Source organism: Macaca nemestrina, chromosome 1 (assembly GCF_043159975.1).
Source record: "Macaca nemestrina isolate mMacNem1 chromosome 1, mMacNem.hap1, whole genome shotgun sequence".
NCBI classification, from domain to species: Eukaryota; Metazoa; Chordata; class Mammalia; order Primates; family Cercopithecidae; genus Macaca; species Macaca nemestrina.
This window is the reverse complement of record NC_092125.1, coordinates 221301290-221329210: the sequence shown is the minus strand read 5'-3', so window position 1 is coordinate 221329210 and position 27921 is coordinate 221301290. Positions and strand designations below refer to the sequence as shown.

The following is a 27921-nucleotide window of genomic DNA, read 5'->3' as shown; positions in this document are numbered from 1 at the left end:
GATGAGCCTCTAGAAAAGCCAGCCCTGCTGACACCATTTTTTTTTTTTTTGACAGAGTTTCACTCCATGGCCTAGGATGGAGTGCAATGGCGCTATCTTGGCTCAAGGCAACCTATGCCTCCCGGGTTAAAGCTATTCTCGTGCCTCAGCCTCCCGAGTAGCTGGGACCTCAGGTGTGTGCCACCAAGCCCAGTTAACTTTTGTATTTTTAGTAGAGACTAGGTCTCACCATGTTGGCCAGACTGGTCTCAAACTCCGGACCTCAAGTGATCCACCCGCCTCAAACTGCTGGGATTACAGAGTAAGCCACCACGCCCAGCCTCTGGCTGACACCTTGACTGTAGACTTCTGACCTCTAGAATGGGAAGAAAATAAATTTTAAGCCACTAGGATTATGGTAATGTATTACAGCAGCAAGAGGAAACTGATACAGACTGGGCACAGTTGCTCATACCTGTAATCCCAGCACACTGGGAGCTTGAGGCAGGAGGATAACTTAGGCCAGGAGCTCAAGACCAGCCTGGCCAATGTGGCAAAACCCCATCTCTACTAGAAAAAAAAAAAAATTAGCCAGGCGTGGTAGCCTGTAGTCCCAGCTACTTGGGAGGCTGAGGTACGAGGATCACTTGAATCCAGGAGGCAGAGGTTGCAGTGAGCAGAGATCGCACCACTGCACTCCAGCCTGGGTGATAGAGTGAGACTCTGTCTCAAAAAAAAAAAAAAAGAAAGAAAGAAAGAAAGAAAGAAAGAAAGAAAGAAAGAAAGATAGAAAGAAATATAGTCTCCCACCTCCCTTCCTCTATGTACTTCTCAACATTAATCCAGAAACAGAATAGGAGACAAGGAGCTAGAGACCAATCTATCCCAGTGCTGGACATTGTCCCTCTGCCCCCCGGGGTCCCTTTGTCCCTCTGTCCTCCCTCCACCTGCTGTGTGCCCTGGGAAGCCGACCTGGATGGACCACATTGGCAGCCTCCTTTGTCCTTGCCTTTCCAAAGGGTTTGGGCAGTAGGTATGTCTGAGTGAGAGCTTAGGTGTGAGCCACCATGTCCGGCCTGAATGTATACTTAGAACACGGAAGGAAATCATGGCCAATTACACATTTTTAAAGGTTGAACATACTACAAACATTATGAAAATTCCAAAAGTAGGATTTAAATGCCTGACACAGCTTTATACTACAGGTGAGGGACCCCAAAACTTGAGTTTTATTCACACAGGAAAAAAAAAAGGACAGTGATACACGAAACTGAACGCATATTATTTGGTCAACTAAAGAAAAAATAATTTTAAAAAACAGAAAGTGTAAAGAGCTGATGGATGACTCTTCTCTTTGGTCATCAAGCAAAATCTTAGCCCTGACTCAGATTTGTGACCCAGGTGTCCACTGTGCAATGAGCTGGAGCTCCTGCTCAGGTTTACCCCTGCTAAGTCAAGCTTTCTGTAGGGGCTGGATGGCAGGCAGGTCAATAGTGTGCCCTTTGAAGGCGGAGAGTTTTCTTGCCAATTGAAATGTTGGCACTGTGCAAAATAAGAGGCCCCAAGAAGGCCTCTCTTGGAGATGAGGTCCCCTACGACTTCCACTTAAGAGTTTTCTGACCTTGGGAAAACTACTTAACATCAACGAAGCTCAGTCTCCTTATCCATAAAATGGGCACAAGAATAGGATCTCCCTAAGGGTTGATGTGGAACAAAGTGTGTTAACACATGTGAAAAGATTGGCACAACACCTCACACAAAGCAGGGATCTCAGCTTCCTTGCACAGACGGAGAAACTGAAGTCGGAGAGAGAGGGCGAGTGAATTGCCAGCATCATAGTGCTTCTTTGGGGGCAGAAGTTGGAAAGGCGGCACAGGCATCTGTGTTCTTTTAACTGTATTGTCTCTCCTCTCGGTGGGAACACACAGCTCAAGGATCTGAATCAGCAGCTTTACTGGGAGATAGTCTGCCATGTGCTCAGAAGATAAAAGCAAAAAGGAATAAGCCATCGTTATGCAGAATTAAACTAAATTTAGACTTGTATGTTGCAGAAGTCCCTCAAAGCCCTCCTGCTGTTATTGTAGCGATATTAATCAGGAGAGGCCCTCTGCCTAACACACAGTTCTGCATCTCAGTTAACTTCACACAACAAACTTGCAGAACTCCATCCTGCCACAGCTCACACAGATGCTGCCGGCTGGGTCCTCTCCTGGACAACTCGCCTCCAAGAATGGTGCAGGGGTTACATGTAAAGTTTTGGTGCCGCAAAAGAAATGGCACTCGAATACAAATTTTTCTTCTCAGCAAGGCGATTTACTTCTATAGAAGGGTGCACCCTTACAGATGGAGCAATGGTGAGTGCACACTTGGACAAGGGAGGGGAAGGGGTTCTTATCCCTGATGCACGTGGCTCCTGCTGCTGTGTCATCCCCCTATTGGCTAGGGTTAGACCACAAAGGCTAAACTAATTCCGATTGGCTAATTTAAAGAGAGTGATGGGGTGAGTGGTTTGGTGGGAAAAATGAATGAGTCAGGGTGGAGCAGGTAATCAGAATGAATGAGGTAATCGGAATGAGTGAGGACGGAGCAGGTAATTGGAATGAGTCAGGGCGGAGCAGGTAATTGGAATGAGTCAGGGTGGATCAGGTAATTGGAATGAGTCAGGGCGGAGCAGGTGATCTAAAAAGGTTGCTTTGTGAGGAAGTTAAGTTTAAAAATGGAAGGTAAAAAATTGAACATACTGACATATTGATTAATTGAAGATAAATTTAGAACTGACATCTAATAATTCCCTCCTTTCGCATTTTCCTTACAGTTATTTCTCTTCAAACTTTTTAAACATGTCTTGGCTTAGTTGTTCTGCTTGATTTTCCAAAAGAAGAAGTTTCTCTGGATAAGGCAGAGAATAGTTAAGGGAAGTTTTAGTAAGTGCTGTTTCTATGAGCCTCTGCACCAATCCACGGATGCATGGTATGACACAGCAGTTGACAAGAATAAGCGAACCCATTATGGCTGTGAGGGAAGTAAGAATTGAGACTATTATTCCTTTCCATTTACCGAACCACTTTTGTAGCCATCCTGTAAAGGAGTCATTTACCCCTGAGTTGTTGGCTAACTCACTGGACTGAGCAGTCAGACCTTGGAATGCCTTTGTTATACTTCTATCAGGGGCCGTGTTGTTTCAGATGAAGGTACAACATTTGAGTTTTAATCATGATTCAAACTCCTCCTCTTTCTGCTAATATCATGTCTAAGGCTATCCTATTTTCCCAAGCCATCTGGCTAGTGTCCCCTAATTGCTCAGCTATTCCTTTAACAGCATCCCTAGTGTAGTTACTAAATCGCTGTTGGTTGTAGTAGATGTAGTTTATCCAATCTACATTTTTATTAATTGTCACACACCAAAATATTGACTCAAATCCTGCAGCTTTTGATTTCGGGCTTTAAATTGACCTGGTATTCCCTGTGGGGCTCCAATTGCATCTAAATAGACATGAGAGTTGAAAGACCCATAAGTGGCTTCTCTTGCTTTACGATATCTTATTTTTCCTTCCTCTGGCTGATGAAATGCCAGGGTGAAAGGGATAGCCAATTGGACTAAAGCACAAGTGCCACTCCAGTTATTCAGCAGAGTGTCCAGTAAAGGTCCACCACAATACCACCACATATCTGCTCAGGGATGAACAAGGGCTGACTGATTGGTAAGCTCTTGAAAATTCTTAAGCTCACTGCATCCCTCCAGGTCTCCAAGGAACACTCAGTTTCCTCCCTGTCGTAAGAGACATGAAGTGAACCTAGTGTTGGAAGACAGAAGCCAGATGGCCCTAAGGGGCAGACCCGCAGGGTGTCGAACTTCAGGATACAGCAGAGTGAGAGCTTGGCACGACTTGTTACCCCAGGCAGTAGAATCCTGGAAAAGAGCTACCATGCAGCCCAAGCCTGGTCAACTGGAGGACCACCCTAGTGGAAAGGGGACAATCTGGGCCTCTGGCTTGCCACGCGCACAAGCATAACAGTTGCTTTTGTTTAACATGCAGACGGAATATTTGATCCATTCCAACCAGGCATTTGCATCTTGGTCCTGTCTCAATTACCAAAGTTTGTTTTAAGTCTTTAACTTCTACGATAGCTACCTTGGTCTTGTCGTGAGATGGAGGAGGAGCAGTTGTTCCGTTGTGAGAGGTTTTGGAAGAAGGCTTAGAGGAAGGTGCAGGTGGCAGGGGATCAAAAAAATGCATGTCAAAGAATCCAGTGAGGTCTGTCCCTGAAACCTCAGCCCCCATACCATAAAACCAGCTTAAAGAAGGGCACTGGCTTAGAAAAGGGGAAAACCTTTGAGGGTTTGAGATAATAACCTGTATAGGATTGCACTGGTTTAGCTGACAGTCAGGGGGGCTGTCCCTTTAGTAAAATGAATGTATGGTTTTAGGAAGTTACAAAAACCGGTTGGGGCAGTCCATCCTTGATCTTTAGTGGTCCACAGAACGTTGGACCAACTACGGCATAAAAGCTCTACATGGTGGGGGCAAGATTCCTGGTTGACACTGGGGTCTTTTCAAATTCTCCCTGGATTAAATGGTTCCAATTCTCTAATGCCAAGTCTGAGGAGAGCCAGGAGGGATAGAGGTACTTTTCTGAAGTGGAGAGCTGTCTTTGACTTGGCAAGTCCCCACAGGGTATAACAAGGCAAGCATCAAATGCAGTAGTTTGAGGCGAAATTGACTTGGTTATGTTAATCACTACATGGTCAGCAATAGAGTGGGTAAAGAAGGAGTAATAGAATAGATGAAAGAGAGTTGAATTCTTCTTAGCTTTAGTTTGGTAGGGTTTTCCCCTGGGACTGTCGCCCACCACTCTGGAGGGGGCGACACTTTCTTGACTCGGGTGTGATAAGTCCGTCCTCTCTCTGCCGTGTGAACTGTGGTTTCAGTAGTTAGGAGCATTAAGTAGGGATCTTCCCAGCCTGGCTCAAGCTTCTCCTCTTTCCAGCTTTTGATGAGGATGTGATCCCCAGGCTGATGTTGATGCACCTGGTACTCCAAGGGTGGTGCCTATGCTAATAGACTTTTAGTTTTAAGAGAAGAGAAAGTAGAAGATAGACCAAGTATATAATTTTTAAGAAATTGATCTTTCGTTTCAAAGGTAGGAATATCAGTAGTAGAGTTTAAATAAGGCAATCTGTAGAGCATCTCATAAGGAGAAAGACCAATATCTTTCCATAGTGCAGTTTGAATTCTCAGCAGGGTGATAAGAAGACACTTGGTCCATGGCAATGGTGTCTCTAAGACTAATTTGGTCAAGTGGTTCTTTAAAATCTGATTCATTCTTGGCCAGCTGCAGTGGCTCACGCCTGTAATCCCAGCACTTTAGGAGGTTGAGGCAGGTGGATCACAAGGTCAGGAGATCGAGACCATCTGGCTAACATGGTAAAACCCTGTCTCTACTAAAAATACAAAAAATTAGCCAGGCATGGTGGGTACCTGTAGTCCCAGCTACTTGGAAGGCTGAGTCAGGAGAATGGTGTGAAACCAGGAGGCGGAGCTTGCAGTGAGCTGAGAATGCACCACTGCACTCCAGCCTGGGCGACAGAGCAACACTCTGTCTCAAAAAAAAAAAAAAAAAAAAAAGTCTGATTCATTCTTTATACTCTCTCTGATGAGGGCGGGTGCCAGGGAATATGGTATTCCCATCTAATGTCTAGTGTTTGGGATAGCCTTTTAATAATGTGTGTGGTGAAATGAGTCCCAGTGTCTGAGTCAATATTTTCTATTAGTCCAAACCTGGGTACTATATTTTCAATTAGGGCCTTAACTACATTATTGGCTATCACATTTGAAAAGGGGTAGCTTTGACTCAGTGAGTGATGTGGTCTATCACCGCTAGTAAATATTTTAGACGACCCTATTGGAGGCATTTCTGTGTAATCAACTTGGATACTTTGGTACGGCCTTAGGCCTGGATTCCTTCCCCCGAGAGGTAATCTTTTCATAGTTTGTTTATTAGTTTTCTTACATACTAAGCAACTATCTGTAACCTGTTTGGCCAGGGTATAAATTCCTATACAACCATAAACTCTGAGAACTGTGTCACACATGGCCTGGGGCCCCCAATGGGTCCCTTGATGTAGCTGGGATAAGATTTCCCTCATAAGGGGTTTAGACAACATTTCTTTCTGGTCTGGCAATACCCATTTTCCTTCTAAATTCTCTTTAGCACCTACTTTTAATAGTTTTTCTTTTTCAGTGGAAGAGAAAATGGGGATTACGGTAGGAGGAGGCAGGTAGAGAGTTAAGCGAAAAATATGCATTTCAGAAGACACAGTAACCTGCTTGGCTACCTGATCTGCTAGGTTATTTCCTTGACTTTCGAAAGAAAGGCTTTTCTGGTGTCTGGGAACATGGATAATAGCTATTTCTTTCGACAACTGAAGAATTATTCAATACTTGGGTGTCAGCTCCTTGTGAACAAGGTCTTGACCTTTACTATTAATGAGACTTCGTTCAGTCCAAATTTTCCCAAATGTATGGGCCACTCCAAAGGCATACCTTGAATCTGTATAAGATGGTTCCTTCCTGGTTCTGCAAGTACTTTAAGGGTTGGCTGAGTGTAAACAGCTCACACGTTTGAGCAGACCAACTGTTGGGTAATTTTCCTGACTCTATTTCTACAAGAATTTTTCCATCAATCACTGAATACCCATTGTGTCTTCTTCCCTCAACCACCTGGGAGGAACCATTTATTAATAAGTACTGTACAGTCTAGAAGGGAGTTTTTCCTAGGTCCGGTTGAACCTTTATATGGTAATCAATTAAATCTAGACATGTGTGTCCCCTCCTTAAATTTGGATTCCCTGTTAGGAAACCTGCTGGGTTGAGTGAATTATCAGTGGTTAATGTTAAACCATCCTTTTCTAACAGAATGGCCTCATACTTTAAGATTCTTGAGTCAGTAAGCCATCTCCCTGCTCTCTTGTTTAAGATAGTTCTAACTTGGTGAGGTGTGCTTACTATCGATTTTCCTCCAAAGGTTAACTTTTTGCGTTCCTTGACTAAAATTGCTATAGCCACGATGGACTGGATGCATTGAGGCCATCCACAAGTGACTGGATCTAAGACCTTTGATAGGAAGGCCACAGGCTGCCAGAGGCCTCCGTATTCTTGAGTCAGCACTCCTAAAGCTACCCCACCGTCCACATTAACAAAAAGGTGGAATGGGTTTTCTAGGGAGGGTAAGGCTAAAACAGGGGCAATTATGAGCTTTTCTTTCAGCTCCTTGACTTGATCAACTTCCTCAGAAGTCCACAGGAGATAGTTAGGCTTCTCCTGGGCAAGTTTTGATATAACGGTTTACTGTGCAGTGCATATGAGTCAATCCGTAAGCGGCAGTATCAGACTAAGCCTAAAAATTTCCTGAGTTCTTGTTTAGTTTGAGGCAAGAGTAGGGACACGATTCCCTTGATTCATTCAGGCCCTATTCTTTGCTTACCTGCACTTATTAAGTGGCCTAAATATTTAACTTTGGGCTCTACATACTGAAGCTTTCTTTTTGAGACTCGTAGGCCCTCAAACTGCAGATGGTTAAGAATATGTGTAGTGAAGTAAGTTACTTTCTCTATATTTTCACCAGATATAAGAAGGTCATCCACATACTGGAGAAGGTGTATTTGTTTTGGGATGACAACTTTTTCTAATACTTGTTCTAAAATTTGGCCAAAAAGATTAGGGGAATCCGTGAACCCTCTGGGTAAGACTGTCCATCAATATTGTTGTTTCCGCCCCGAGTGGGAATCCTCCCACTCAAAAGCAAATATATCTTGGTTATCTTCAGCCAGGGGACATGCCCCCAAAGCATCCTTCAAATCTATTACAGTAAACTATTGATGATTACATGGAATCTTGCTGAGAATGGTGTAAGGATTGGGGACAACAGGGTGGGTAGTCTGGACTATTTTGTTAATAGCTCTAAGGTCTTTTACTAGTTGGTATGACCCATCTGATTTCTTGACTGGCAGTATTGGGGTGTTATAAGGGGACATACACAACTCGAGAAGCGCGTCTTTAATAAGGCCTTCGAATATAGGTTTCAACCCTATCCTACCTTCTAGGTGAATAGGATAGTGCTTCCTTCTTACTAGTTCTCCAGGGGTTTTTAACTTGATGTGGATTGGAGGGACTCAGAGTTTCCCTCAGTTCCCTTCTTTGGACCACGTATTAGGATTAATATATTTTTCATCTGCAGTGGTGAGTAGGTTTAATGAGGTGAGGAATCCTCTTGGGCTGACTTGTAGACCTATGCCCAACTTTAACATTAAATCCCTTCCCAATACATTAGTTCCTGCTTCAAGGATTAACAAGAACTGAATATGAGCTGAGTGATCCTGGTACCTAACTTCTAAATTTTTTGCTCTAAATCCTTCCCCTTTTACTCCAGAGACTAAAAGTTCCTCTGAGGAGGAGACATTAGATGGGGGGAAACAGAGGAGTGAGGGGCCCCTGAATTGACTAAAAAGGTGATAAGCTCATGTTTGCATCCCACCTCTAAATTTATCAAGGGCTCCCGGTGGGACTCAAGAAAAAAGAGACAGAGCCCCTGACCCCCCTATTCTTCCTCGAAAGTCATGAGTGGAAGGACTTCTTTTTCCTTTCTTAGTTCAGGACATCCTCTCTTGAAGGCCTGTTCTTCCACATCTATAGCACCTATCTTTCCTTTCCTTGCTCTTAGTTTTGGGATTCTTTAACCCTGCTCCCCCATACTCTTTAGAGGACCTGGTAGAGAGGGCCTTGGTCCTCCAGATGGAGGCTGGGGTCCTTTAAAGGAGGGTTTGGACCCTTTATAGTTTCTGGCTCCCTGGAAATTCTGTCTAGAAGTACCTGGGTTTGGAGCCATTTGTTGGAAGGTGAATAATGTAAGTTTCGTCTTTTGTTTCTGTTTTTCTTCGTCCCTTCTCACGTATACTTTCTGAGCTTCCCTAAGCTCACTTAGGGGACAGTCTTCCCAATTGTCTATCTTTTGTAGCTTTTTTTGAAATGTCTGGCCAACTTTTAGTGACAAATTTGAGTTTCAACATTCCTTGCCCAAGGGGATCATCCAAATTGAGGCATGCATATTGCCTCATTTGCTCCCTCAGTCTGTCCAGGAATCTCATAGGCTCTTCATCCTTTTCTTGTTGTATATCAAATGCTTTAGAAAGATTTTGGGTTCGGGGTACTGATTCCTGAATTCCTTTTATTATTATCTCCCTTAGGTCCTGCATATTTTCCTGGTGATCTGCATTGCTATTGTCCCACTGGGGGTCTCGGGCAGGGAATTTCTGGTCTGCTGTAGGAATGTTTTCACCAGGAGAGTGTTCACATTCCCAAACTACCATAGCAGCCCTATGAATCATACTCCTTTCTTCCCCTGAAAAGAGGGTGCCCAAGATGGACACTAACTGGACCCAAGTGTATAACTGAGGTCCTAAGAATTGGTCAATTTGGTCTGTCACTGTGTAAGGGTCATCTAGTAGCAGTTTAAGCTCCTTTTTAAAATTCCAGACTTCTGAACTGGTTAAGGGAGCATTTACAAAGTCAATGGCTCCCCCCTCCTTGTGGTACCTCTTTCAAAGGAAAGAGAATTGGGGCTGACCCCTTAGGTATGGAGGGAAATGGGAAATTCTGAATATCTTTTTTACATTGTTTTACCTCACACTGGATTCCTTTTAGAGAGGGGTATTTAGGTTGGGAGGGAACAGGCTGGTGGGATGGTAATTCCCTAGGGTCAGGGTTATAAGGAGGAGGGATAACGTGAGTAGAGGAAGGATTTGGAATGGGATATGAGGCGGCAGTGGCTGCCTGAGGGGAAGGATTGGGGATACTGAACAGGGGAAGATAGTTTAGGGGACCCCACACACTGGAATCTTTAGGTGTGAGAGCTGGCTCCTCTGACTTTTTACTTTGAGTGCCAGATTGGGTTCTTCCCTATTTGTTTTTAAGGGAAAAAGGAGGGCAGGCCCTTGCCTCCAGCAAAGAGCATAGCCTAGTTCTTCTTGAGACACTGAACTTTTATAATTAACATTTTGGATTAGAAGCTGACACATTACAACCTCATTCGACCCAAATTTTGGCCAGAAGATTGAGGGTTTGAGGATGGGTCCCTGAGTCCAAATAAAACAGCAACATTTTATCATTTTTTGCTTTTTCCTATGTTTAGTCCTTTCATTGGCCAGAAGATTGAGGGTTTGAGGATGGGTCCCTGAGTCCAAATAAAACAGCAACATTTTATCATTTTTTGCTTTTTCCTATGTTTAGTCCTTTCATTATCCTTCCAGTATTTTAACATGAGACCTAGGGGACTCTCTGGGGGATATCTTTGTTACTATCTTTATCCCTCTTGCTCCCTGTCTTGCTCAGGGTATTTCCCATCTTGATGGTTTTGGGGTAAGGTTCAATTTCCCTTACTGGAAATTTCTTGCCTTTTGGGGTGAGGCTCAATTTCCCCTATTGGAAATTTCTTGCCTTTTCTACTACTGGAGGTTTGTGTGAGGTTCAATCCCCACTAATGGGGATGTCTCACCTCTTTTTAACCCCTAAGCCACTCCAACCAAGGAGTATTTCACCGCCCCCCTGAGACTTTCTTACCTTGGTCCCAGCCAACAAGGAAATACTTTACTAGCTCCTGTGGTGTCTTTTGCTCGGTCCATGTACAGACTTGCATGGCCGTTATGGAGGATCCTTTACCCCAGGTTGCTGGCCAGTTTCTTTCTGCATTACTGAGCTTGGGTTATTTCTCACACTGGATGGGTCCTGATTTCTCACTCCTGAGGCCGCCACAAGGGGGCAGGGCGCGCCTCCTCCTGAGAGAGAACCAAAGACCGCTCCTGGAGGGGAACGTAATCCTGGACGAGTCCCAAAATTGTTATACGTAAAGTTTTGGTGCTGCAAAAGAAATAGCACTAAAATACAAATGTTTTCTTCTCAGCAAGGTGATTTACTTCTATAGAAGGATGCGCCCTTACAGATGGAGCAATGGTGAGTGCACACTTGGACAAGGGAGGGGAAGGGGTTCTTATCCCTGACTCATGTGGCCCCTGCTGCTGTGTCATCGCCCTATTGGCTAGGGTTAGACCACACAGGCTAACTAGTTCTGATTGGCTAATTTAAAGAGAGTGATGGGGGTGAGTGGTTTAGCGGGAAAAATGAATGAGTCAGCACGGAGCAGGTAATCAGAATGATTCAAGGGGGAGCAGGTAATCGGAATCAGTCAGGGCAGAGCAGGTAATCAGAATTAGTCAGGGCGGAGCAGGTTATCAGAATGAGTCAGTGCAGAGAAGGTAATTCGAATGGGTCAGGGTGGAGCAGGTGATCGAAAAAGTTTGCTTTATGAGGAAGTTAAGTTTAAAAGTAGAAGGTAAAGAACTGAACATACTAGGCCAGGCGCGGTGGCTCAAGCCTGTAATCCCAGCACTTTGGGAGGCTGAGATGGGCGGATCACGAGGTCAGGAGATCGAGACCATCCTGGCTAACACAGTGAAACCCTGTCTCTACTAAAAATACAAAAACTTAGCCGGGCGAGGTGGCAGGCGCCTGTAGTCCCAGCTACTCGGGAGGCTGAGGCAGGAGAATGGCGTGAACCCGGGAGGCAGAGCTTGCAGTGAGCTGAGATCCGGCCACTGCACTCCAGCCTGGGTGACAGAGCGAGACTCCGTCTCAAAAAAAAAAAAAAAAAAAAAAAAAAAAGAACTGAACATACTGACATATGATTCTTTGAAGAGAAATTTAGAATTCATATCTAATACAAGGATCTAACCTCTGCCATTGTAAGGCTCAACCTTCTGAAGTCCTTGTCATGTACTCTGGAGCAAGGGAGCACAGAAGATTCTGTGGAGACTCTGTGGCCAACCATTGGGGGAATCACATGGACATGGTATATAGCCAGGGAATGGCCACAGTGTTCTCATTCACATTCCAGTGGCTAGAATGCATTACTTGGTCCCACCCAGATGCCTTAGGGGCTAAAACATTGTCTTTCTGTGGGCATATGAGAAAGATGAGAGAGTTTGAAGAACACATAGAAATGTTCAGTCCTCGCCAGGCACGGTGGCTCATGCTTGTCATCCTAGCACTTTGAGAGGCTGAGGTGGGCAGATCGCTTGGGTCCAGGAGTTCAAGACTAACCTGGGCAACATGATGAAAACACATCTCTATTAAAAATATAGGCCAGGCACAGTGGCTCATGCTTGTAGTCCCAGTGTCAGGCCTCTGAGCCCAAGCCTGCACGTATCCATCCAGATGACCTGAAGCAAGTGAAGAATCACAAAAGAAGTGAAAATGGCCTGCTCCTGCCTTAACTGATGACATTCCACCATTGTGATTTGTTCCTGCCCAACCTTAACTGAGCAATTAACCTTGTGAAATTCCTTCTCCTGGCTCAGAAGCTCCCCCACTGAGCACCTTGTGACCCCCGCCCCTGCCCGTAAGAGAAAAACCCCCTTTGACTGTAATTTTCCACTACCCACCCAAATTCTATAAAACAGCCCCACCCCTATCTCCCTTCACTGACTCTCTTTTCAGACTCAGCCCACCTGCCCCCAGGTGAAATAAACGGCCTTGTTTCTCACACAAATCCTGTTTGGTGGTCTCTTCACACGGATGAGTGTGACACCCAGCACTTTGGGAGGCCAAAGCAGGTGGATCACCTGAGGTCAGCAGTTCATGACCAGCCTGGCTAACATGGAGAAAACCTGTCTCTACTACAAATACAAAAAATTAGCCGGCGTGGTGTCACACGCCTGTAGTCCTAGCTACTTGGGAGGCTGAGGCAGGAGAATTGCTTGAACCCAGGAGGCGGAGGTGTCAGTGAGCCAAGATTGTGCCACTGCACTCCAGGCTTGGTGACAGAGCGAGACTCAGTCTCACACACACACACACACACAAAATAAAAAAAGAAAAGATAAAAATTAGATGGGCGTGCATGGTGGTGCACGCCTGTAGTCCCAGCTATTCCAGAGGCTGAGGTGGGAGGATTACATGAGCCTGGGAGATGGAGGCCGCAGTGAGCCAAGACTGCACCACTGCATTCCAGCCTGGGTGACAGCATGAGACCCCATCTCTAAAAAAGAAAAAAAAAAAGAAGGAAGGAAGGAAGGAAGGAAAGAAAGAAAGAGAAAGAAAGAGAGAGAGAGAAAGAGAAAGAAAGAAAGAAAGAAAGAAAGAAAGAAAGAAAGAAAGAAAGAAAGAAAGAAAGAAAGAAAGAAAGAAAGAAAGGCAGAGAGGGAGGGAGGGAAGGAAGAAAGGAAGGAAGAAAGGAAAGAAAGAGAAAGAAAGAGAGAGAAAGAAAGAAAGAAAGAAAGAAAGAAAGAAAGAAAGAAAGAAAGAGAAAGAAAGAAAGAAAGAAAGAAAGAAAGAAAGAAAGAAAGAAAGAAAGAAAGAAAGAAAGAAAGAAAAAGAGAGAGAAAGAAAACAAGCTTCAGGCCGGCTTCCTGACATCTAATTAAGTCTTCCCATGTGCCAGACTCATACTAGTGCTTGACACAGGCTGGTGCTCTTGAGGCAGCCAACAATCCTATGGAGTGGGGAGTACTATTATTATCCCCATTTGACAGACTTGGAAACTGAGGCTGAGTGCACATAACTTGCTCATGATCAGCATGCTGGCATTCGGCAGAGCCAGGATTTAAATCCAAGTGTTGCAAATGCAGGGTTTCTCAACCACCTTACTGTCAGCTTGGTGGACTGCATAAGTCTTTGTGCATTGCAGGATGTTTGGCAATATCCCTGGCCTCTTGTCTATGGCACTCCAGCACCAGCCCTCTGCCCCTTCCTGAGTGGGGACAACAAAAATGTTTCCAGATATTCCCATATCTTCTGGGAGGTAAAATCTCCCCTGTCTGAGAACCACTGCTCTCTCACTCAAGCAGGGAGGCAGGAGACACAGCACATATTGCTATTGTTACTGCAGATGTGGGACTTGGTTGTTAGGGGAAGATTTCCAACGGTGACATCAACCTTTGACCTGACCTGGAAAGGCAAGCAAGCACAGTTTCCTGGATTTGCAAGAAAGAGGACAAAGCCTGTCTATTCATTCCGTCACTCCATAGGCATTTGCTGAGCACCTACAAGTACCAAGCGCTGATCCAGCCTCTGGTGATAAAATGGCACAAAAAGAAAATCCCTGTCTTCCCAGACAATAAGCAGACAAGTGAGGCAGGCGATGATAAAGGTCACAGGGAAAAACCAAACAGTGCGGGGGTGAGGAAGGTGGGGGATGGGGAAGATGGGGGATGGGGAAGGGTGGGGGATGGGGAAGGTGGGGGATGGGGAAGGTGGATGTAGTCATGCTGGCGGGAGTTAATTTAAATAAGATTGCCAGGGATGCCCTCACTGAGAAGGCAACATTTGAGCAGAGACCAGCAAGAGGGGAGGCATGGAGCCCGGCCGAGGTCTGGAGGAAGAATGGCATACAGAGAATGGCTTGCTGTACAACAGCTCTGGGACCTCCTCCACAGGCTGATGGATGGATGATAAGCTGGAGTTGAATCAGGGAGTCGGGGGACGAGGTCCAAGGACCGGTGGGAGAAATTGTGTTTGTGATGTCCATTGTGACTTGTGGCTTACCCAAGACTGTTTCTAGTTAGCAGTGCCAGATTGTAAGCTGAGACTCTAGAACTTTCTTTTCTGGCTGGATCAGGCTGGATGGGCCACTTTCTCCTCTGCATGGGCCCTGTCCTAGAACCACATCCTCACCTGAGTCTGTGACTCATCTGGGCTGGGTCAGTGTTTGTGGGAAGGAGGGAGGTGGGGAAGGGCAGGTGTGACTTATAAATGGAAGAGATCTGTGGCTCCGAACCGTGTCCTAAATGGTTTACACTGCGCACAGCTTCCTCTCAGCCCGCTCTGAGCTGGAAGCAGCATGTGGGTCCTGGCCCTGATCTTCCTGGCAGCAGACTGTGTGTTCTCACTAGGGGTCACTCTGTGGGTCATTTGCAGCCAGTTTTTCACTGTGCACATCCCGGCAGCAGTTGGCCACCCCGTGAAACTGAGAGTCCTTCATTGCATCTTCCAGCTGCTGGTGACATGGGTGAGTTTTGTGTTTTGTGTGTCCCCTCCAGCTGAGCATTAAGGAAGGGAACAGGAACAATCACACACCAGAAGCTTCTAGCTGAATGAACACCGGTATTATGGGGCCCGCAGTGATGGGGAATCGCACCTTCTGAAACCTGCATAATCTCTATTCGGTGGTTCTCAGCCTCTTTGGGTGTTTCTGAAGCTGGCCCCGGCTAATAACCACACAATTCGAAGAATGATCTGCTTTCTCAGTTAACAGAAGGAGAAAATCAGTCTGGTTCTATCCACCTGTGTGTCTCCCATCTGACTTTCTTTTTTGTTGTTGGTTTGTTTTATTTTTTAAATTGAGGTAAAACATGCACATAAAATTTACCACCTTTCCCATTTTTAAGTGTACATTTCATGTGTCCATAAATGCGTCCATATTATTCACAGCACTCGCCACTCTCTGAAGTTGTGAAGATACGAATGAATTTTCCTGAGTCTCTGGGCCCCCATTGCTATCTGCCTGCTAGCTAGAGTCAGCAAGCCACAAAGTAAACAGGTAGCAGATGAGTAAATTAGTGTCGGTGAGCAAAACTACAGAATATGACTTTAAAAATATGTTGTTGCTTTTGAGAGCTAGAAAGCTATCTAGGTAACATCTGGTGTAATTTGTTCAAATACCTGTAAATGGAACTGTGTAGGTGTTGCCAATATGGATTTCTTATAGTTTTTCTTGTACTTTGACAGAAATTGAATATACAAAATATTTTTTTGTAAGTTTCTTACATAACGAAAAGCAATCGCCAGCGCCTCTTCTCAAGAGACACCCTAGGTGTTTCTTCTATGTTATTCAAAATAACTTCTATGCTATTCAAAAGAATATAGCTATTATCTAAAAGAGAAGATCCCGGGAACTCAAGTCTTCTGATCTCCAGAGTCAGCTTTTATAAGATGCAGTGATTGGGTCCTAGGTTTTCCTGCCCTTGACTCTCAGATTCTGTAGTCCAGGCTCCCAAATACAGTGACTCGATTTCCTCCTTTACAAAGTAGGGAAAATTGCCCCTGCTTCACAGCATTTTGTGGAGACTGCATGAATAACCCTCTCCAGAGGGCTTATTATAATGCCTGGCACAGAGGGAGCCCTCTCTAAATAGTAGCCATTGTTACTCTTTCTTGATTCATTTATTTTTTATGCAAAGATGTGTCATGCAACTGCTGTGTGTCCTGCGCCAGTTCTGGGCCCTAGGGCCAATGACAGGTGAGAAAGATAAAGTTCCTACAGGTCTGCCTTGAGGGAGTTTGTAGGGTCCAGGCTGTGGGGGGCGGGGAAGTGGTCCATAAAGGACCAAACCCACAAGTGAACAAGCTACAGATAAACAGCTTCCCAAAGTGGAGAATGCAAGGAGGACAGCAAAACCCATCAGGGGAGTCAAGCAGGGCTTCTCTCTTTGGGCTCCTTGAGCCTCTGGGGTCACAGAACACAAGGGGGTCATGTATTTGGATGGGGTCAAAATTACCCTATTTTCACAACTAACTTCCAATTGAAATTCTTTCTATGAGGAATGAGGGCAACAAACCACAGCCCTGAAAGCCAGACCTTGACTTTGTCACCAAAGAGGAATCAGACATATTTGCATAGCGTATTAGATATTGTGGAAACTCATGTATTCTCCTCATTTCTTTGAAACTAGGGTAGTGTCAGGCAGCAGCTAGATCTTACTACTCTATGTGCTAGTAAGGAAACACCTATGTTACTATGTCATACATTTTAATATTTTGATAAGTATATTTAAATAAAACTGCTTTTCTTTATAATCCCATGTATTTATTTTATGTATTTAAAAATGTTCTGGGCTGGGTGTAGTGGCTCACACCTGTAATCCCAGCACTTTGGGAGGCTGAGGTGGGAGGATCGTTTGAGTCCAGGAGTTTGAGACCAGCCTGGGTGACATAGTGAGGCCTCTGTCTTTCCAGAGAAACAAAACAAAACAAAACAAAACAAAAGTTCTCAAATGAGGCCTGCAGTCTTTTACCCGTGGCCAAAATTGCTGTGGCACAGACAAGGATTAGGAAACACTGGAAAGGATAACCAGAGGGAGAGCCCTCTTTATTTATATATTTTTAACTTTTTTTTTGAGCTGGAGTTTCACTCTCATTGCCCAGGCTGGAGTGCAATGGCATGATCTTAGCTTATTGCAACCTCTTCCTCTCGGGTTCAAGAGATTCTTCCACTTCAGCCTCCCAAGTAGCTGGGAATACAGGAACCCACCACCACGCCCGGCTAGTTTTTGTATTTTTAGTAGAGATGGGGTTTCACCATGTTGGCCAGGCTGGCCTTGAACTCCTGACCTCAAGTGATCCACCAGCCTTGGCCTCCCAAAGTGCTGGGATTACAGGCATCAGCCACTGTGCCTGGCTGTATTTTCAACTCTTTATGAAACCTTGACATATACCAAAGGGGGAACAGGGTGCCCACTCTCCAGTGTCACCATCACTGACTCCTGGCCCATCTCCCTTCCTTGTGTCCCTAAATGTCCCTAACTTTTCCCTCATTTTCATTTATTTAAGAAGCTAATCTTGGACATCATATTATTTTATCCTAAAATTGTTCAGTAGGCATTTTCAAAAGATATGAACTCCCCCTTCCTGTTTTTAAAAAATGTACCCACACTATAGTTAGCTACACAGGCTTGGGGTGGCCAGATTGGCTGGGATGGCACAGGAAGGCCTCCCTGGAAACAGAGGTCGCGCCCGGGCTGAGGTGGAGCAGGGCCTCGTGGTGGAGGTGGGTGTTGCAAGTACAGGGGCCATCGAGGGCGCCCAGAAGTCTGGCTTGTAGTGGCTGCAGTGGAAGGTGTCAGGAGAGTGGGTTGAGAGGAGCTGGCTGGTGCTGTGGTCACCTGGGCCTGCATGAGAGTGGATTTTCCTGCAGGTGTCCTGAGGGCACTGAGGGCTTGAGCAGGGCTGTGGTCCAATCTGACTGCAGTTTCCAATCACTCCTTTCGTCACCTGTGGAGGGTAGGTTGTGAAGGCCAGACTCCAGATGGCCTGTGAAGAAACCCATCTCGACAGATTTCTTCTTCTCTCTCCAACAGGGGATGATTTTTGAGAAGCTCAGAATCTGTTCTATGCCCCAATTCATCCGTTTCGTGCACGATCTGCCGCCGCTAAAGTACGACCCCGATGTTGTGGTCACAGATTTCCGCTTTGGGACAATCCCTGTGAAGCTGTATCAGCCCAAGGCATCCACCTGCGCCCTGAAGCCTGGCATCGTGTACTACCACGGTGGCGGGGGCGCCCTGGGGAGCTTGAGTAAGAATCCTTTTCTCAGACCTCCCAAAGGGTGGTGGCACCCCTTAACATGACTTCAAAGAATGGGCATCTTCCTGGGGCTTAAAGTCTGCTATTATTACCAGGGAAAACCAGGGCAGTTCATGGTTTGCAGATCATTGAGGGGGCAAAAATATGGGATATATTGCCCTCTTATGTATCTCCTTATTTACCTAAATGTAATCCTTAGTTAAATGTAATAATACTGTAATATAAGGAAGGATACTGTAAGGTAAAGATCCTGAAATATACCCTTACTTGCATTTATATGTGTACATATGTACATACATATAAATATATACATGTATATATCACTACTCTACTTATAATCACCACCTCTAATTAGTTGGAAATAAGGATATTTTAAATGAAAAGAATTAAAACACAGCATTTTGTGTCACATCAGGTGTTGCTAAGACAAATTCTAGTACAGACAAATAGGAAGATTTGAGAAAAATCAATGAGAGGAAAAAGTCACTACTGAGACAAGTTTACTATCTTAATTATTACTCCCAGGGAATTGGGAGAGGGGAAACATCTTTATATGCTTTCTAATCTGTGGAATGCCAGGGTCCCAGTGTGGCAGCCTTTGAGAATAAGGGATTTAATGCAAGGGTGATGTTGGTTTTGTCTATATGAGAATGAGAGTAACAGCCAATATTTATTGAGCAATATTTATTAATATTACTAATTACACACAGGCACTGTGAGAACCCTACAGGTGGATGATCTCATTCTAACTCCAACACTCTATGAGTTAGATATTATCATTACCCCAGTTCACAGATGAGGAAATCAAGCCTCAGGAGGTTAAGAGGCGTGCTAGGCACTATGTCATCTCAAACTAGAAGGAGGCAAAGATGAGATTTGAACTCCAGTCTGTCTGAATCCAGAGCTCACACCCTAAACCTCTGCACTCTACAGTCAAACAGCTTTGCAGATATTTTTAATGACTTGTAGGATGGATCGGAGGGTGGGCATCTTAGAGAAAGTTGTTCAGGCAGTACCACGAAGGAGAATCAGTGAGAAGATTGACTGGCACTTTGCTGGAGTAGAGGAAAACCTAGTCAGCGTCGGCCCAAGGGCTGTGTCTATAAGAAGAAGACAGCAACAATGACTGGCAAAGGAAGCCTTCCTAGTGAATGTTAAAAACCATTTATTTTCTAGAAACCCACCATGGCATATGCTCTCGTTTGTGCAAGGAGAGTGACTCTGTGGTTCTGGCAGTTGGGTGAGTAAAGGGGAGATTCCAGGGAGCCAGCAGGGAGCAAGGCTCTGATGTGGAGAGATGGGGTGGGAAGAAGAAATGGGGGTGGGGGGTGGGAGCAGATTGGTGCTGGAGGAAGCCCAGAGGCGAGGATGGGCTGGGAGAAGCCAGTGAGTAGAGAAAGAGAAGGCAGCTGGGTGCGGTGGCTCACGCCTGTAATCCCAACACTTTGGGAGGCCACAGCGGGCGGAATTCTTGAGCCCAGGAGTTCAGACCAGCCTGGGCAACATAGTGAGATCCCATTTTTACAAAAAATACAAAAATTAGCCAGGTGTGGTGGTATATGCCTGTAGTCCCAGCTACTTGGGAGGCCGAAGTGGAAGAAGAACCTGAGCCTGGGAGGTTGCAGTGAGCCGTGATTGCGCCACTACACTCAGCCTGGGTGACAGAACAAGACTCTGTCTTAAACAAAACAAAACAAGAAAAAGAGAGTGAGAGAAAAATAAGGGGAGGTGAAGACAGATGGAGAGACAGAGAATGGGGAACCCCTTCCTCTGTGCATGTGGGCCGTGGGTTTGTTTAAACAGAGGTGTTTTGTGCGTTTGGAAGCTGGGTAGGAGGTGGTCTTTTTTAAGCGGATCAGGTGCAGAGTTTCACTACACGAACACCTGGATGACATAGCTCTTCTTTGAGTAAAACAGCCCTGCACCTCCCTCTGCTAAATGCCTGTGGTACCCTGTACCATCACTCAAACAACCCGAAATGCTGCCACATCCACTTCCAAGTGCTCCCAAAAGGGAGGTCCCTCTGGCAGAGACCCACTGAAGAAAGCGAGAAAAACAAAAACAAAACCAAACCCACTGTCTCTCCTAACGGATCTCTGACAGTCACCACCCAGCCTAGAGCCTCAAAGAGGGCGTGGTGAGCATTGGGTCCCCTGTCCTGCTGCCTGACGCAGCATCACACATATGGTTCCTCCTGGTTAAGTTTCCCTGTAGTTTCACGTAGAGGTACACACTCTAAAGAAATAGCAGTTCTTTGCGTCTCAGTGGGGGTACATATGCCAACTTTCTTATGGCACAGCTACCTGAGGAGATTAGAAAATGAAGGGATGAAGCCGGGCACAGTGGTTCATGCTTGTAATCCCAGCACTTTGGGAGGCCAAGGCGGGTGGATCACTTGAGGCCAGGAGTTCAAGACCAGCTGGCCAACATGGTGAAACCTTGTCTCTACTAAAAATACAAAAATTAGCCAGGCGTGGTGACATGTGCCTGTAGTCCCAGCTACTCAGGAGGCTGAGGCAGGAGAATCGCTTGAACCCGGAAGGCAGAGGTTACAGTGAGCTGAGATGGCGCCACTGCACTCTAGCCTAGGTGACAGAGTAAGACTCCGTCTCAAAAAAAAAAAGAAAAGAAAAGAAAAACAAAATTAAGAGATGAGATGAGAGAGAGAACTGGATAAACCCCTGACTTTACAATTCTTAGCTCCAGAAGGGTTTCTACCATAGGATGTTGCTGGACACCTTATCATTCTGGTTGTGCCAAACCAAGAGATTGTCAGTAGAACATGCTAGCAAGTCTCCGCTAAAAAGTTATTTTCTAAATCCAAGGTAGACAGGATTTTGGAGTTAAGGGCATTGCTTTCCAGGACTTCCTATTCCCAGGTGGCCTGAAATGGGGGTATGGAATGGAAATGGCATCAGCCATTTGTTGGTCCCATAGAGTATTTCTGTTTCTTTCTCTTTTCTTTCTTTCTTTCTTTCTTTTTTTTATTTGTGGCCAGCATTGAAAAATAGTGAACTTTCTCACAAAATCTGGATTTCTGGAATCTCTTAGCAATACCAGGTAGGCATGGCAGCAATGGTGCTGAGTGTGCATAGCTTGTTTGGAAGAGTGCTGTATATCTCTGGCCTCTGGTGGTACAGTCAGTCCTCAACACTGTCGACAGGTTCTTGGAACTATGACTTGGAGTAAAACCAATTTTACCTATTACAAAACCAAGGCTAATTGATATAAACAGAATTAAGCTCTGATGGTATAATCCTGGTCACAAAACACCAGCAAATTTATTAAATTTTTTAAAAATTTATTTTACTACTTTTATATTTTATCATTTTCTCTTTCTTTTCTTTTTTTTTTTTTTTTTTTTTTTTTTTTGAGACAGAGTCTCGCTCTGTCACCCAGGCTGGAGTGCAGTGGTGCGATCTCGGCTCACTGCAAGCTCCACCTCCCGGGTTTGCACCATTCTCCTGCCTCAGCCTCCCGAGTAGCTGGGACTACAGGCGCCTGCCACCGCGCCCGGCTAATTTTTTTGTATTTTTAGTAGAGACGGGGTTTCACCGTGTTAGCCAGGATGGTCTCGATCTTCTGACCTTGTGATCCACCCGCCTCGGCCTCCCAAAGTGCTAGGATTACACGCGTGAGCCACCGCGCCCGGCCTATCATTTTCTTTAGTAGAGGTGAGGGCTTGCCATGTTGCCCAGGCTGGTCTCAAACTTCTGAGGTCAGGCAATCCTTCTTCCTCAGCTTCTCAAAGTGCTGAGATTACAGGCGTGAGCCACTATGCCTGCTGTAAGCTTCTAAATAAAGACCAAAACCTGCTAATATTAAAAATTGAAATAAACGTGAGCTATACATATATTTTTAAAAGATTGATAAAAACAAAAAGATAATTGTTTACCCAATTCTTGGTGAATCAGTGAGTGATGGTGGTCATTCTGGTGGTGGGTTAAATCTAGGAATAAATGTTTGCAAGGTGAAAATTGTCAGGAGTACCTCTGAACATCTCCCAGTTCAAAACTAAGCACTCACAAATGTGGCAGGCTCACTGAGAGCTTCTGTACTGCATCATTTATTTTTGTGCAGATGTATGATTATTGTAGACTGTACGCATTTTTTTTTTTTTTTTTTTTTTTTTTTTTTTTTTTTTTGAGATGGGCTCTCCCTCTGTCACCCAGGCTGGAGTACAGTGGTGTGATCTCGGCTCACTGCAACCTCCGCCTCCTGGGCTGAAGCGATTCTTGGGCCTCAGCCTCCTGAATAGCTGGGACCACAGATGCACACCACCACGCCTGGCTAGTTTTTTGTATTTTTGGTAGAGGCAGGGTTTCACCATGTTGCCCAGGCTAGTTTTGAACTCCTGAGCTCAGGCTATCCATCTGCCTTGGCCTCCCAAATTGCTGGGATTACAGGCATGAGCCACTGTGCTTGGCTGACTTTATAATTTTTTTTTTTTTTTCTGAGACAGAGTTTCACTCTTGTTGCCTGGGTTGGAGTGCAACGGCGCGATCTCAGCTCACCACAACCTCTACCTCCCGGGTTCAAGGGATTCTTCTGCCTCAGCCTTCCTGAGTAGCTGGGATTATAGGCATGTGCCACCGCGCCCGGTTAATTTTGTATTTTTAGTAGAGACAGGGTTTCTCCATGTTGGTCAGGCTGGTCTTGAACTCCTGACCTCAGGTGATCTGCCTGCCTCGGCCTCCCAAAGTGTTGGGATTACAGGTGTGAGCCACCGCACCTGGCTGGCTTTATGCATTTTTCATTTTGCAATAACGTATATTCCTTCATCTATTTGGTTTCCAACTCACTTATTCTAATTCAGGGTCATGGGGGCTGGATCCTATCCCTGCAGCTTAGGGAACAAGGCAGGAACCCGCCCTGGACAGGACACCCTCCTATCGCAGGGCACACTCACACCTACACCCACATTCACTTGGACCGGGACAATTTAGACATGCTCATGAATGTAACATACACATCTTTGGGATGTGGGAGGAAACTGGGAGACCGGGAGAAAACCCACACAGACATGAGGAGAATGTGCAGACTCCACACAAACAGTAGTAGCCTAGGCTGGAGTCATTTTTCTTCCTTTCATCAATATAACGAAACAATGTTGAATGAAATGACATTATTTGAGGGCTGCTTTTTTTTTTCTTCTTTGAGACAGAGTCTCACTCTGTCTGTCGCTCAGGCTAGAGTGCAGTGGTGTGATCATAGCTCACTGTAGCCTCAACCTCCCAGGCCCAAACGATCCACTTGCCTTAGCCTCCTGAGTAGCTGGGACTACAGGCATCCACCACCACACCCAGCTAATTTTTTGTATTCTTTGTAGAGATGGGGTCTCACCATGTTGCCCAGGCTGGCCTTGAACTCTTAGACTCAAGGGATCGGCCCACCTCGGCCTTCTAAAGTGCTGAAATTAAAGGCATGAGCCACTGGCCTGGCCGACCTGCTGTATTTAAGTCTATAAGATCCCCCCTAACAAAATCTGTAGGTATGGCATGATTAATTAAAAACTCAAGCAGGCCTTGAAGTTGCTCATACAAGAATCATAAGACAGGAAGCAGGAGCAGGTGAGTCAGGGAAGCAACATGAGGTAGGTTCAGGAAGATGGGGCCAGTGTGGGTGATATTTACACTGTTGGCCAATTGGTGGATGTCTCGTGACACAGGTCCCCCATTAGGGCATTGAGATAGTAGGAATGGCACCTGCCTAGGTATGTGGGCTTTATGCGTCTCGTCTCATTTAAACCTCACACCTAACTACCTGCTCAAGTTTCAGAAAGGGAAGTGAATGGACTAATTTGGGCTAAAAGATGCTAGACGCTGATATTTTTGGATCTGCTGGGGCGATGGGTATCAACTGTGTTTCTTGATTCCTTTTCAGTTACCGCCAGTTACCTAAGCATAAGTTTCCAGTGCCAATAAGAGACTGCTTGGTGGCCACCATCCACTTCCTGAAGTCCCTGGATGCATACGGAGTGGATCCAGCCCGGGTTGTGGTCTGTGGTGACAGTTTGGGAGGGGGAATAGCCACGGTGGTTTGTCAAAAACTTGTGGACAGGCCAGATCTGCCCCAGATCCGAGCTCAGATCCTGATCTACGCCAGTCTCCAAGCCCTGGATTTACAAACCCCTTCCTTTCAACAGAGTAGAAACATCCCCCTGCTGAACTGGAGTTTCGCCTGCTGCTGTTTTCCTCGATACCTGGACTTCAGCTCCTCCTGGCAAGAGGTCATCATGAAAGGCGCCCATTTGCCTGCCAAAGTTTGGGAAAAGTACAGAAAGTGGTTGGGCCCGGAAAACATCCCCGAGAGGTTTAAGAAGAGAGGCTACCGACCGATACCCCCCGAGCCCGTGAATGAAGCTGCTTACTTGGAAGTAAGTGTTGTCCTGGATGTGATGTGCTCGCCTCTGATTGCAGAAGATGACGTAGTGTCTCAGCTCCCGGAAACTTGCATCGTGAGCTGTGAGTATGATGCTCTCCGGGACGATTCGCTGTTGTACAAGAAGAGGCTGGAAGACCTGGGAGTGCCCATGACCTGGCGCCATATGAAGGATGGTTTCCATGGAGTGCTCACCACCATTGACATGAGCTTCTTTCACTTTCCGTGCTCCACGAGAATTCTGAATGTGTTAGTCCATTTCATAAAGGGGCTGTGACCATCTTTCTTCTCTGCTGGTACTGCAATGTGGATTCCACTGGCCTCCAGCCTCCCACAGGGCTCTCTGTTGCTGATTTAGGTGGTGCATAGTGGGGCTAGGGAAGGGGTGGAGGTTGCTGTCACTTTTCTAGTCCAGGTTCTAGAACCACATGATGCATGCTCCTGATGTCCAGAGGATGTGGTAGAAAAGACAGGTTTGGGGGTGGGAGTGGGGGTCTCTGTCTCTGTTCTCTGTTGGGAAAATCTAGGCTGACAATCTTCAGTGGCCATTTGTGGGAGTGAATCAGCAGGTAAGAGCTGTTCTCAGCCTCCCTATGGGGCAGTTCAGGCTCTCCAGATTGATCCAGACTGTGTGTGACTTGTGTCCACTGGCTGGACTTTGAAATAGCACAAGGGCATCACGCACAACCTCACGGGGCTTTCCCAATGTGGCTCAGAGGCAGGAGCTCTGATGCTCTCGGCTGCTGTGAGGTAGTGGTGGTGGTGGAGAAACTGGCTTCACCCACCTCTTCTGTGAACAGTAGTGACTTTTCCTGCTGTTTCTCAGCCTCTGGGATCAGAGTCTTGACTGCCTGGGCTGGAAACGTTAAGATAGAATGGATAGAGCTTCCACAGTTGTTGGCATCGAGTGGTGGGTGAAGACAGCCTGCAGCTGGCCGACTTGGGGAGCTCTGGAGCTCCTGGAATCAAAGCCTGGCTTCCAACGAGAAGCCCCAGAGCAATATTCTAAGAGTTTGAGGAGAGAAGTTGGGAGGGAAGTGGGGTCCTGAGTTAGAGAACCATGAAGGCTGAGTCTAACTAGATAACACTGTCCACAGTGCAAAGTCAAGACAGCCAAAGGAACAGAAGATGTATTCGTGAGAACTATTTCTTTTTTAAGACATGGAACCAACTCAAATTGGCCTCCATTAGAAAGAGAATAGATTGGCTTAGGTAGCGATGCATGCTAGGCATACATTAGGCAAGGTTCGATCCAGGAACTCACACAGTGCCATCAGCTGTCCTGTCTTCTCTGCTCTGTTCTTCTCTCCTCTTAATGCCACCTTCACCTCTCCATGTGGTGGCACTGATCAGCTTGATGCTTACCTTCTCCCAGGGTCAAGTTCATTATCATGGACTTGCCTCATTCTCAGCAGTCCCAGAAAAAAACCTCATTGCAACTTAATGGCTTTGTTGGCTTTCTGAGCAATGTGTCCAGTTGCCACAGCCAAGGGAATGGAATGATCTAAATGACCATTCCCAAGTCCTATGCCATCTTGAGAGTGGAGGGTGGAGTCAATTCACCTTGGTGCTTGGACTAAACGTGGGGTGGTAAGTGACAACTTCCCTAATTGAAGGGTAAATGGTTGTTGGGTGGACACCAACACTTATTCTACTACAGAAGCTAAATTGAACCCTCAGGCAGGATATGTGAAAGTGGCAAGAGGTGTCAAGGACCACTGGGCAAGTTGGCCAACTGTTCCTTAGGAATGAAAATTCATTTGAAAAGAATGGTCAGGCTCCCGTGCTGGCCCCACCTGGTCTTCTGGAGGCTCTGATCTTGGTTAGTTAGTGGTCTTTACAGGTCAAGGTCAAGGCCATTGCACAAAAAACCCTGTGCATGCCCTTAACTTGCTTTCAGTTGAATATTTGGGTTGAACTATGAGGCAGAGAGGAATCCTGTTGGGTGACTCCTTGCTCTATTCACAGTTGACCAGCAGGTGGTTTGTTGGAGAAACAGTAACCATCCCCTGAAAACACACACTGTGGTAGCCACTCAACTGTTGAAGAGCACTGGAGTCCAAGGGGTGAGGCCGCCTCTGAGACAGGCCTCTGAGTTGAGTCTGGGAGAGGCTCTCTCCCTGGAGTGTTGCTTTTCTTGTTTCACCCCTGCCTCTGGAGATGGGTGGAGGAACATGAGCTGACCTTCTGGGAAGTTAGGTTGGCGAGGAGTTGCTGAGGCACTGCCGGGCCGTGCCCAGTAGAGAGGAATGTATAACATTTTAAGAGGCTGAGAGCACCCCTGGCTGGGCTCATGCCCATGGCAGCTTCCTTCTGCAGATCATGGGAGAAATCAAGCACTTTCACCTAATGGCTAGATGATTGATTTGGGGATGAAATTCTCCACTCCTCTCCTTTACCACATCACCACTATCCTTCCTGCAATCCATCCACGAGACTCACTGAGTGGAAAAGGGATAAGAATGAATGTTCACCCAGGGCCGGCTACATGCTAGGCACTGTACTGGACCGTTTAAATTTGCCACCTCTTAGGTTCCTCACATTAATCTTACAGAGTAGGTACAGGCATACCTATGGATATTGCAGATTCAGTCCCAGACCACAGCAATAAAGCAAGTCACATGAACTTTTTCTTTCCTTAGTGTATATAAAATTACATTTCCACTATATTAGTTTATTAAGTGTGCAATAGTGTTCTGTATTTAAAAAGCATGTACATACCTTAATTTAAATATACCTTGTTGCTTAAAAATGCTAACAATCGTCTGAGCCTTCAGTGATTGCAGTAGCCTAGGCTACCACCGTCTATATGGTTTGCACATTCTGCCCATGTCTGCATGGGTTTTCTCTGAGTCCTCCAGATTTCTCCCAAATTCCAAAGATGTGTATATTACATTCATGGGAATGTCTAAATTGTCATAATCTTTTTGCTGGTTGATGGTCTTGCCTTCATGTTGATGCTGCAGGTGGTGGTTGCTGAAGGTGGGGGTGGCTGTGGCAATTTCTTTTTTTTTTTTTTAATTTATTTATTATTATTATACTTTAAGTTGTAGGGTACATGTGCATAACGTGCAGGTTTGTTACATATGTATACTTGTGCCATGTTGGTGTGCTGCACCCATCAACTCGTCATTTACATCAGGTATAACTCCCAATGCAATCCCTCCCCCCTCCCCCCTCCCCATGATAGGCCCCGGTGTGTGATGTTCTCCTT

At 45.7% G+C, this 27921-nt stretch overlaps 1 protein-coding gene across 2 annotated transcripts; it reads left to right on the top strand.

Annotated features, from left to right (window-relative positions):
• Window positions 1-14717: 14717 nt before the first annotated feature.
• Window positions 14718-27714, top strand: LOC105473182 (arylacetamide deacetylase like 3). Of its 2 annotated transcripts, XM_011726840.2 has the most exons (4): window positions 14718-15033; window positions 18101-18317; window positions 19503-19566; window positions 24210-27714. In XM_011726840.2, exons 1-4 carry the CDS (start codon window positions 14866-14868, stop codon window positions 24982-24984), a joined length of 1224 nt encoding a protein of 407 aa, XP_011725142.2. In that variant the 5' UTR covers window positions 14718-14865; the 3' UTR covers window positions 24985-27714. The 2 variants fall into 2 exon arrangements, with proteins under 2 accessions (XP_011725142.2, XP_070928560.1); XM_071072459.1 differs by lacking the exon at window positions 18101-18317.
• Window positions 27715-27921: the final 207 nt, after the last annotated feature.